This window comes from Lepidochelys kempii, chromosome 4 (assembly GCF_965140285.1).
Source record: "Lepidochelys kempii isolate rLepKem1 chromosome 4, rLepKem1.hap1, whole genome shotgun sequence".
Lineage (NCBI taxonomy): Eukaryota > Metazoa > Chordata > Testudines > Cheloniidae > Lepidochelys > Lepidochelys kempii.
Window position 1 is genome coordinate 140247368 of NC_136383.1, and position 12560 is coordinate 140259927.

A 12560-nucleotide genomic window follows, 5' to 3' on the forward strand; every position below is an offset into this window, starting at 1 on the left:
AAAAGGAGGAATTAAAATCAGAGATAATATTTACATTAGGTGGCAAACTCTTCTGTGCAGGGACCTTGCTCTCATTGTCCAGAAAGCACCAGGCATGCGGACAGTGCTACACTGTAACAAACCCAGCAGTCAGACCGCAAGGAAGGGTGCCCTATTGCATAAGGCTCTGGACTGGGACTCAGGAAACCTGGTCCAGTTCCTGGTTCTGCCAGACTCCCTGGGTGACCTTGGGCAGGTCACTTCAGCTCCGGTCTCAGAGCAAGAGGATGCAGCAGATCTTCCCGATAGAGATAGTCAGAGGGAGTTCACACTCTCGTACTGTGAGCATGCGCAGCGGAGCCTAGTGCAACAGGGCCCCCATCACAGCAGCGTCCTCGAGGCACGACGGCAACACAGACAGCACCTGGCTGCCAAGGTCCAGCTCCTCACAAAGCAATTAGGCTACGCTGAGCTGTGAGGAACTTGAAATAAAACCAGCTTGCGTAGCCACAACAGCAACCCCGCCAGGTGCAAACGCCAGGGCACGCCTGACCTGCATGCAAAGGGACTGGGGCAGATACCTCGCAACGCAGGAACGTGAATCAGCAAGAAAGATGCTCACTCCAGATTAGAGAGATTATCTAGCTGTGCATCTCTCTCACATCCCTTTGGGTGGGCTGGGGGGAAGGCATCTTACTCTAGGATCTGCCATGGAAGGGGAGAAGTTGGCCAACACCATGAGCGATTTTCACCTACCCTCTCCTCTGCAGGGTCACCGTAGTCTATCACCAGATGGCCCAGCCTAGTGACCACTGCCCTGCACAGCTATGCCCAGGCCCAGGGCAGAGGCTCCCCCGGCCTGGCTAAGCAAGTCTCAGGCTGAGCAGGGTTGAAATGCAGCGCAAGGGAACCTCAGATGGTTCCTTTCCCCTGGAAAGGGGGTGGCTGGACAGGGTGTTGTGAGAGGGACAGCAAGCAGCAGAACAAACAGCGGGCTAGTAACTACCAGCCCCATCATCTCCAGGGGGGCAGGGAACCCCCAGAGCTCCCTGTAGCTCATTCAGACCCGAGTCTGCATTGGCACCTCTCCCCATCCACAAGCCCCCACTAGGTGTTGGGGACGAGACCCACCCAGCCACGGCGAGTCAGGACACATGAACACAGGCTCAGCACTTCCCTAGTGACACAGCCCCTTCGATTCTACACGTCCCACTGAGAGGCGACAGTTGGCCAAGCAGAGCAGCAGGGTGGGATCCAGCTATGATCCCCTCGGCCTGCAGAATGCCATCTTGGCAGAGCACCAACAAAGGGGCTGCCATGGAGCAAAGGTAGGACCCTGCCCCCCACTACTCCCCCCCTTTAAACTCCCCTCTCCCAGCGGAGCAGGATGGCAGTGCTGGGACATCCATAGTTACCAGCGGTGCAAGGTGCAGGTTTGTCCTTCAGCCTAGGAAGCCTTTGGGGTCTCAACGTTCAGTGGCCACACCAGCCTAAGAGGGTCTCCTCTAACCTACCCCCCCCGCAAAGCCTCAAGCGTCCTGGCGCTAACAGGGGCTGCTGCAGACTGAGCAGCCAGCCCAAGGAGGAGGGCAGGGTCTCAGGCATCCCAACCCTGTAGCCACAGCAAGGAGGGAGAGCCCTCAGCACTGGCCCCGGGATCCCCTGCTTGGCCACTGTTCAGTAGTTTACGGAGAGTGGAACCAGAGCCAGCTGCACTGGCAGATTTTCAGTGCAGGAGGGAAGAGCTCACATGTTTCTGGTTAAAATCCCTTTGGGGGGAAACAAGCAGCCCCCAGCAGCCAATAGAGGCGTCCGATAGTGTCCAAGTTCACTCCCAGACCGAGAGGATAAGGAGAGGAGAGAAACGCGCTGGGCACTTTAAAACAAAAACAAGCAAGGAGACCCACAGACAGCTTCTTCTGTCTTTGTGAGCCCCGAGCCCTGGTGCCCCAGGGTACATAGCACCAACTTCCTTCCCAGGTCATCTCTCTGGCACGAACAAAATCAAACTGACTGAATTGCAAGGACCGGACTAAGCACTGAGCAGGGCACAGGAAAGCCATTTAACAGACAGCTGGGATCATGGACTGAAAATACACCAGCCTGCAGCCAAACCCCACCGGCAATGAGAAAAGGCAGCCTGTCTCTCCCCCATCACACCCCCCTCACTTATTGACCCAGCCCCTCTCCCTGATTGAGGGAGGCATTGCCAGTACCCTGGCAAGCCCCTGGATTGCATCTGGCTAAGTACCGCAGCAAGACTCATTCCCACTGCAGACTCAAAGCGCAGGCAGTCGCTCAAGTTGCAGCAAAGACACAAAATGTCATCGGATTCCCCCTCCCTATCCTGGCTTCACTTGCAAGAGCTCCCAATCGAAGCTACAGATGTCCAGGTGGGCGCACAAACAAAGTTACGGTGCGTCGATCAAGGCGACTCGTCTCACGACCACGGCTTGAAGAAATGGCTCTAGATCAGACTCGGTAGTTAATTGCGAAGGGTTGGGAGAAGCGCCAGCACCCGCCTCCCCAAAATATAGGATTAATACATGTCCAAGTTCTAAAATCTAAAGCGGAAGGGAAGTTCAACTTTCAAAATCAGAGACAAGATTTGACGTCTAGGGCTAACCAATTTTGAATTTCAAATTTCCCACCCTGTCTTAGCCTGGTTTCTGCAAGTAGCATAGAAAAACAATTCAACTTGCAAGAGACCAGGAGCTAGGTCCCTGCTTACGCAGATCAGAGAGCCCCCGCAGCATGGTAACTTACCCTTATTAGCTGCAGCCATCTATCCCACAAGTGTGTTAAAACTTCAAACGAATGGGCAGAAGGCCATCCTCCACAAAGCGACCTCTTCGAACAGGAGCTGGGGAAGGGAAGGGGACAGAATTAGACGGTCCACAGGTTAGCAGAGGGAAGAATCAACCTATCACCCAATCACTGGCTGCAGGAAGGTCTTGCATTGAAGCACTGCATCCGATCAGCGCCCGAAAAGGCTTCTTCTGGGTCCTAGCGTCTGACAGGGGTACAAGTACTCCTTTTCTTTTTGCAGATACAGACTAACACGGCTGCTACTCTGAAACCTGACAAGGGTAAGACACACAGAAAACCAAGCTAGTGCTGCGGTGAGACAAGTGGAAGCAAGAGCAGAACATCCCCTGTAAAATCCAATCCTCCAGCTGGAACTTGGATCCTGGAACATACAGCTGAACACAGTCCTGCATTTGTAGTCATGCAGAGGCTCTATCTATTTGCAGTACTGCTGAGGCAGGACAACCCCAAGGGTTAAAGCAGGCTAAGCAATGCTCAGTGGGGAAGTGGATGGTGAGAGCAGCTTTCCTGCAGCGTATAAGAATTAAAAGATCCTCTTGCTTCTTGGAAACAAAGGAGCACTCAAATAAGTACCCTGGAACCTACTTCAGCCCTCAAGCTGTCGTCTTCAGCCACTTGGGTGACAAACTCTGGGCTTGGCTGGACACACAGCAAACAGGGCTCAGTCCCCAGCCCTGCCACAGACTCCCCAGGTGACCCCAAGGGAGTCACTTAACCTCTGGGCCTCGGATCCCCATAACACACTTCCTTTCTCCCGCCCTGTGTCTCGTCTACTGTGATTCTGGGGGCAGGAGCTGCCTCTTATGCTGCCTCCCTCCAGCACTCTGAACAACCCGACCCTGATCGTAGCTGAGCCTGCCAGGTGTTACCGCAATACAAACAATAAACGTGCCAAGCAATATAAAAGTAGAAGCGTTTCATAAGGACACCAATCTCCTTCCAAAAGGAAGGGCAGCAGCCTGGTTTAGTGGAGCAGGCAACTGGGAGACAGAAGACCTATTCCCAGCAACTAGCTTGCCGTGTGACACTGAGCAAAAAGCATCTGTGCCTCAGTTTCCCCATCTGTATAATGGAGAGGGCCCGTACAACCTTGACTTTCAAAGCACTGAGACATACAGCTAAAACGATGGTAAGTAAATATTCTTCTATTCTAAAAGCAGGAGAGTGTGATTATCCAGAGACAGGTTTCAAACAGCAGGGGTGTATCCCAAGAATTCGAGCACTGATATATCTCCCAGAAATGGTGTAAAACGCAGCCTTTACCTAACACTTGGGTTTTTAACCCCCCAAAAAATATCCTTAATGTATTCCCCCCCACCCAGCCGGAACCAGCTACAGTTTCATTCACACTTTTTTTTTTTTTTTTAACATTACAACATTTCTCCAGTCTCGACACAGAACAGTTTGTATCAGACACCAGAGCACACTTCTATTGAAAGTTTGCAGACACATCAGAGATAAAAACAGGGCTTTGCCACAGTTCTAGTCAAACCGCCCGTCTCCCCCATTCTCTCCTCATTGATGCTGCAGCACCCTCCATGCTCTCATTTGGGATGAAGCACCTGGCCCTGCCTGCATCACAAGACGTGGTTCAATGCCACCTCAAGGTGGAGTAGCTGTCCCGGTCCCCTCCGGCCTCAAAATGCAGAAGAGGCCCCATCACAGAAAAAAAGACACTGGAGTGCATCTATATGATCTGCCAGACGAAGGACAAGAGGAACCTAGGACTCCTAGTGGTGTCCAGAGCGCCAGATGGGAAGCTGAGGCGTTTACAGAGCTGCTGCCCAGCACAGTACTGAGGCCCTCAGATTCCTAGTCCTCAAGCCGTCAAATAGACAATCTCAGCGATGCAGTGGTACCTGGCCTCACGGCCTACATGGAAACCAGGAGATTCTCCCAGGCGGCCTCTGGACCTACACATGCAGCTGGACACATCCCGGATTCTATCTTCAGCCTAAGCCTGAATATTGGAGATGCCACCAACATACCACTCTCCTGGTCCGACCAACGCCTCACCCAGGCAGAGGTCAGAGGGGTAGCGAGCAACCCTAGATGACCCGCCCGCAAAGACCGCTGACCCTCCCTAGGACTTTCAACTTGTCCAAAGAGAACAAGCCACCCAGATACCCGGCCAAGACCCCCATGAGTTAGTGTAAGAGTACAATCTCCTGACTGACGTCCCCCACCACCAACACCGTGGCCCCAAGCCATCCGCTCCCCCCGCCACCACACCGACCAAGACTATCGCCGTGGTCGACAGATGAGCTCCGGGAGACCATTAGACGCCAGTGATGTTAAAAACAAAACCAGCCGCCGGGATCCCTTCGCCAGCAGCACATCCACTGCTTCCAGGACAATGCCACTGCTGTAAAGAAGGCAAAACAAGCCTTTCACTCCACCACAATCTCCATGGCACCAGCCAGCTGCACAGCGAACTGCCTGATCAGCCCTGACAGCAGACGCAAGGGCCAAGGGCTGTCGGCATACATCACTGATAAGGTCCCTTTTTCAAACAAGAAACGGCAAAAATTATGTCTATACAATCCCACTGGAGCGTTGACCTGCAAAACCTTCATAACTGGTGATGACGCAGGAGAAGGAAAATACCCAGCTTGATCATCTGATCCCGGAGGGAGTAGGGGGGGCTAGCCAACAGAAAAAAAATTACTTGCAAACTCAGACCTCCTTGTATGGCAACTGCGACTCAGACAGCAAATGTCTCTGAAGACTGGCACACTGCTAATATAGTGCCTATTTTTAAAGAGAACCTGGGATTTCCTTGGGCAATTAGGAAAAAGAATCCTGACCATTATACATTAGCAGAGTATAAATCAAATGACGAGTCCACAACTAGAATAGCGCATTCAGTTCTGGTTGTCCTATCTCAAAAAGGATAGAGCAGAAATAAAGGGTCAAAGACGAGCAACAGAACAGTGAAGCTTAGAAATACTTCCACATGGAGAGGGACTGAAAAGACTAAATTCTTTATTGTAGGGAGGAGACAAAGGGAGAGCCATAACAGAGGAACCCACCAGGTCTCTTACACTAAGAAACCTTTGTCAAAGGCACCTTTTCTCCTCCATGCACATGTTCCCTGGAGATGCTCACAAATCATCTGATTGCTCCAATGCTGTGTGCTCCTGCTAGTCTCCAAAGCCAGCACCACCACAGGGGAAGGAACTAGATTTTATTCCTTCCCATGCCGCTACACAATTGTTCACTATTCTCCAGTTACGGGGACAATCCATTACGTCTTTGTGAGCTGACTGAAGGGTGGCTCTGCAGAACCTTTGGTACTGCTCATTGTGCTCTAGGACAGAGGTCTTCAATCTGTGGGGCATGCCCCTCTAAGGGGACAGAGAGTAACATTTAGGGGGCACAGCTGGGGCCCAGAGCAGTCTCCAGGGGTCCCAGCCGCTGGTCCCACGCCCAGGGGTCCGCTCCTGCCTCCGCCCCCAGCTGTGGCCCCAGCCTCGGCCCTTAACCCTGCCCACATTCCCCCCTACCAGAGCCGTGACCCCACTCCTATCTCCATGGGGGGGGGCAGAAACACGTGGACATGGGTAAGAGGGAGCACGAGGTAAAAAGTTTCCGGACCACTGCTCGAGAAGGAAGAAACCCAGCTTGATTCTCTGATCCCAGCCCGAGTTGGCAGGGCTGGCAGTTAGAAAAAAAAATTATTTTAGTTGTAAACTGAGCACTTCTTATATAGAAATATAAGGGGGGGAGGGATAGCGGGGGGGGAGGGATAGCTCAGTGGTTTGAGCATTGGTCTGCTAAACCCAGGGTTGTGAGTTCAATCTTTGAGGGGGCCATTTAGGGATCGGGGCAAAAATTGGGGATTGGTCCTGCTTTGAGCAGGGGGTTGGACTAGATGACCTCCTGAGGTCCCTTCCAACCCTGATATTCTATGATTCTATGAAATTGAGACTCAAGACACAGAGCCCCATGTCATCAGTTTTATTGAGTCACTGTTCAGACTAAAGCACACTTTGCTGTGCAAGTTTGCTGCAATCGGATTTTAACCGGCACAGTTTTTAAACCACCAAAAATTTTAGAGCTTGCAAGTTCTTCAGATTCCAGTTCCAACTTTCTCAAAGTCATCCAGCTTCAAATCTCAGGAAAGGTGAATTAATTCACCAGATGCAATACAGCCTGGCCTAGATCTGATTATAAAAGAGAGTGACATCACACATCTCCGTGTTATCCACATAGTGCAAGGGAAAGAATGAACAGATCCTGTCCTGCCTCTTATAAAATCATTTTCCAATAGCATCATAGAGCCAGCAAAACACACAGACCCCGTCTGCTAAAGAAACTCAAACCTGTAAGGAAACAGAGCTCAGTTCTTGGAGGAAAGTAACAACGCTTAGCTGGGTTTTAAATGAAACACAGATTTACATGCTGAATGCCCCATGCCCAGTTTAGGTTTAGGGCTGGGACAAAGATTCAGCACAGAAATGAAGTTTTAATGAGCTTTCCTAAAAATTCTCAATAGTCTGCACCAGGGTCTGCTAGCAATGCACCAAAACACATCAGTCTGGACCATGGGTTCTCTACCTTTTTCTTGCTGAGGCCCCCCTCAACATGCTATAAAAATGCCAGGGCCTGGCAGAGGGGGGAGAAACACGGGGCTTCGGGCCGGGGGGGACCCTTGGGGATAGGCATAGTTTTACTTCTATTTGGGGAGGACAAGAGCTGGCGGGGCTCGAGTCAGCTCCACATGGCAGGGTCCAGGGAGGGAGCACCCCTTCCACCCCCTAACTCACTCAGGAGGCCATCCAGCCTGTCTGGGCTGTGAGAGACGCAACCAAAAAATATAACTCAAAGGGGGGACTCAGTTCAAAAACTGCTCAGGTTGCAGGCAGGGGGTAGCTAGGGGCTGTGTGCAGGCAGGGGGGTAGCTCAGGGTGCAGGCGGGGGTAGCTAGGGGCTGTGCATGGGCAGGGGGGTAGCTAGAGGCTGTGTGCAGGGAAGGGGGTAGCTCAGGGTGCAGGGAGGGGATAGCTAGGGGATGTGTACGGATGGGGGGGCTCCCAGTGCTGCTCCCAGCTTCAGGGGGGTGGGGGGGACGGGACACTGGAGCTCCTGGCTTCAGCTCCACCCCCTCGCCCCCCCGTGCTCCTGACTGGGGAGAGGGAGGTTCGCCAGCATCGGCCCCACGCCACTCCTAGCGGCAGGGTGAGGTTGGGGAGCCGCTGGGATCGGCCCTGTGCCACTCCCAGCTTCAGCGCTGGGGCTCGGGGCCAGCCGCAGGGCTCTGTAGCCCCCCTGAAAGGGCTCATGCACCCCCAGGGGGCAGCAGACCCCCAGTTGAGAACCGCTGCTATAGGGGATGTTGTTTCTTAAGTCCCAATAGCTAGAGGTTGGTTTACGGCCTGAGGCAGAAGGATTTATGACCCTTCCAAAATGCGTGGGTTTCTGTTTCTTCCTGTTTTAACTCTGGACTTTGTCATCACTATAAAGGTCGCATCTTTTTTTGAACCCTGCTGAGCTCTCAGCCTCCAGGATGTCTGGTGGCAATGAGTTCCACTGGACTATCATGCATCCTCTGTCACCTATTTCCTTTGATCAGCTGTAAAATTTGCTCCCTTTCACCATCAACTGTCCTCCTGATCTTCTTGAATTATAAGACAAGCTGAAGAAGAGTGTCCAGCCTTCCCCCTTTAGACTACGTATCCCTTTGGATCCTTTTATCAGTCACACTTTATAAATGGAAACTTACTATAAATAGTAAATTCCTGATTAGTAGATCTTTTCATAACTGATGAATCAATTGTTGTGGAGCCCAAGAAATCGATATAGACTCAAAGATGCTAAGCCCAGAAGGGACCATTATGTTCATCTAGTCTGAGCTAGCCTAAAGAGGCGAGAGACCCACACTGTTTATAAGCATAGCTGATCTCTCAAATACCTTCTACTTATATAGTTAGAACCATCTTTAGCACATGCTACTCATGTCTAACATACTGACAGAACATCTGTTAATCATTAATTAACCCTTTATAAATAGAACCTTCATATAAAGTGCAACACCTTTATCAGGGCGTCTCTTTGCAGGATAGCAAAATGATTGGGACACTCTCTTTCCTCCCATGCCCCTCGTCATTTTCATCACCCATCTCTGAACCGCCTTCTATTCCTGCCCTGCCTTCTGGAGACAGGGAGCCCAGAACTGAACACAGCACCTCCGAGGGCGGCAAACACTGGTTCCTACAGCAGCACTAGATTACTGTGCTGTATTGTTCTCCAATACATTTCTCTTACGCCCCAACGTTGCATTTACTAGCATGCATTGAGTAGAGATCTTCTTTGTGCTCCCTGCACCGAGGCCCAGGTCTCTTGCCCACTCCCTCCAGTTCATTGTGCACCTAGTGAATGAGTAACTCCAATCAGAGCCATTACCCATCAAAGGCTCAGTCATCAGTCTACATGTATGCTGTAGTGGGAATCCTTTAGCCATCAAAGATGAACACCAATGCTTTGTAGTAACGCAGCAAATATAGCAGCAACCTGAATAAGAGATCCATACCCAGAGCCCTAGGAAATTATCTTTTAATATATAAATTGTTTTATTTTAGGGAAATTTTGTGTTATTTCGGTTTATCCTGATCCCAGGGGGTAGGGTTGCCAGGTATCCAGTTTTTGACCAGAATTCCTGGTTGAAAAGTGAACCCCTCCCACACCCCAACTAGCTGCCCCAACCCTTTTCCCCCAGGCCTGAGCCCGTTCCCATGCGCCAAACCTCTCGGCCCCAGCCCAGAGCCTCCTCTTGCACCCTAAACCCCACATCCCCAGCCCCACCCCACAGCCCCAGCCCAGAGCCCTCACCCCCTCCTGCAATCCAACTCCCTACCCCAGCCCAGTGAAAGTGAGTAGAGCAAGGGGGGATGGAGTGGGGGTGGGGTCTCAGAAGGGGCGGGGCAGGGGTGTTCGTTTTTGTGCGATTAGAAAGTTGGCAACCCTATCAGGGGAGTAGGTTGGAGGGGTTGCAGAGTTAGCTAATGTGCTGGACCCAGCACCCTGCTCCAGGGATTCTGACCTGGAGCACAGCGGGCAGTGCCGCTCATGATGCCAGGCAGGCAGCTAGGCTGAATTTGAATGCTCGGTTGTGACACATCCATTCGCCCGGTCCCAATGCCCAGAGCGGAGAGCCAGGCCCAGCCTGGTGCGACAGGAGGCACAGAAACCACTGCTGCAGGGCGAGTTATTCATTTTACATGCCTGTTATTCCACAGTTGTAAAAAACACGGAGCTCATGTATTAGCAGAGGTGAAATAGACGGGCCAAAGGTGGTAACCTAATCACTGCCTGGCATTACATAGTGTTGATCACGATCCAGGGCTTGGCTCACACAGCCCTCAGCCTGCTTAGTACCATTACCAACCCGTTTAACCTTTTTATTCAAGGTACAGAAGAGAAGGAAAAGCAGGGAAAGCTGCTGAAATGGAAAGTATTGAGTCAAGCTTACGTTGTAACACCCTCCCTTGTTCCGTTAGCCGGAGAGAGTTTCAGAAGGAAAAGCCCCTTGCCTGATGGTTTCGGAGGTAGAACCAAAAGGTGGCAATAACTGTTCAGGGTTGGAGGGGGGACGAGATAAGTGAGTCGAGATGAGCTGGAGCCATTGCTGCTGCTCCTCTTCAAGTCAGATCCCATCTCAGCCCAGGTGGGGTCTGGGATTCTGCTGGAGCCGGCAGCCGTGGCTATGTCCTCTGGCTGCCTGCCTCTGCCCCGGTTATCTAGCAGGATGAGGCCGATGAAGACCTGGGAGCCCAGGTGTGGGGAGCAGCCAATTGGTGAAGCTCGCTCTAGTAGCCTCCATCTGTTCTATTCCTATTCCGCCCCCCACCCACCCAAAGTCTTTCTTTAAGGACCCAAAAAGGGAGTGGTGAGTGGAATAGCCCATCCCCCTCATTATTTGGTCAGCCAGTGAGGCCAAATATCCGACACACCAATTCTGGCTCATTCATTTCTAGTTTCACATCTTCTCCTTGTTGAAATCATGGGCGCTAAATAGTCCTTGAATCAAATCAGTCAGCCCCCCTGTTGAGACTAATTCAGCCTCTGTCTCCTTTTCATCTTCCTCCCATCCACATTTACTAGAGGCTGTTGAGACGTCTTATGAACTTTCAAATACTTCCTACAGCTGAGCTCACAAAGCAAACCCATGGCAACATGTTCCTAAAGCGCACACGGTGTGCCACGCACGTTCTCAGCTAGGAGCCTGTTCCCACCCCACCCCCAAACGACAGCACATTCTCATTAATCCTCCAAGCTAACAGGCTCTGTTTTAACACCACTTGGGAGACCAGTTTCACAATTATACCCAATTATGCAGGAGATAATGGGAATCTGAAAGGTGACCTGAAAAAACAGAGCACCAAATCCCACTGATGTTACCAAGAAACAGAAGAACGGCCAGCCTGGGTCAGCCCGACGGTCCACCTAGCCCAGTATCCTGCCCTCCGACAAGGCGTCGGACACAGAACCTTCACCGGGAACTTCGGCAAGCCACAGGTGACCAAGCTGGACACAGAAGCAGGAGTCCGGAATGATAGTTCAGCTCTGTAGCTGCTCATCGCAGCCACAACCTAAAACCTCACAGCTCCCATTAAAAATAATAATAATATCATCATCATCTAGTGGGGGTAGCTGCAGCTCACTGGTTAGCACACAGGACTAAGAGTCAGGACTCCTGGGTCCTGGTCTGACTGAATCACTGGTAAACTCACAATTGCTTTGTGATTCAAGGTCCATGTTACTGATAGCTGTGCAAAGGCAAGGGATGGTCATAGAATCATAGAATATCAGGGTTGGAAGGGACCCCAGAAGGTCATCTAGTCCAACCCCCTGCTCGAAGCAGGACCAATTCCCAGTTAAATCATCCCAGCCAGAGCTTTGTCAAGCCTGACCTTAAAAACCTCTAAGGAAGGAGATTCTACCACCTCCCTAGGTAACGCATTCCAGTGTTTCACCACCCTCTTAGTGAAAAAGTTTTTCCTAATATCCAATCTAAACCTCCCCCACTGCAACTTGAGACCATTACTCCTCGTTCTGTCATCTGCTACCATTGAGAACAGTCTAGAGCCATCCTCTTTGGAACCCCCTTTCAGGTAGTTGAAAGCAGCTATCAAATCCCCCCTCATTCTTCTCTTCTGCAGGCTAAACAATCCCAGCTCCCTCAGCCTCTCCTCATAACTCATGTGTTCCAGTCCCCTAATCATTTTTGTTGCCCTTCGCTGGACTCTCTCCAATTTATCCACATCCTTCTTGAAGTGTGGGGCCCAAAACTGGACACAGTACTCCAGATGAGGCCTCACCAATGTCGAATAGAGGGGAACGATCACATCCCTCGATCTGCTCGCTATGCCCCTACTTATACATCCCAAAATGCCATTGGCCTTCTTGGCAACAAGGGCACACTGCTGACTCATATCCAGCTTCTCGTCCACTGTCACCCCTAGGTCCTTTTCCGCAGAACTGCTGCCTAGCCATTCGGTCCCTAGTCTGTAGCTGTGCATTGGGTTCTTCCGTCCTAAGTGCAGGACCCTGCACTTATCCTTATTGAACCTCATCAGATTCCTTTTGGCCCAATCTTCCAATTGGTCTAGGTCCTTCTGTATCCTATCCCTCCCCTCCAGCGTATCTACCACTCCTCCCAGTTTAGTATCATCCGCAAATTTGCTGAGAGTGCAATCCACACCATCCTCCAGATCATTTATGAAGATATTGAATAAAACCGGCCCCAGGAC

General features: G+C 51.4%; 1 protein-coding gene across 3 annotated transcripts in view; it reads right to left on the bottom strand.

Annotated features, from left to right (window-relative positions):
* ADISSP (adipose secreted signaling protein) overlaps positions 1 to 12560 on the bottom strand; it is a 148094-nt gene that overhangs the window by 108484 nt on the left and 27050 nt on the right. For all 3 annotated transcript variants that reach the window (XM_073343070.2, XM_073343069.2, XM_073343068.2), the window contains one exon: positions 2746 to 2842. In XM_073343070.2, the coding sequence (XP_073199171.1) occupies positions 2746 to 2764 (19 nt within the window). In that variant the 5' untranslated portion in view covers positions 2765 to 2842. The remainder of the gene's footprint in view (positions 1 to 2745; positions 2843 to 12560) is intronic.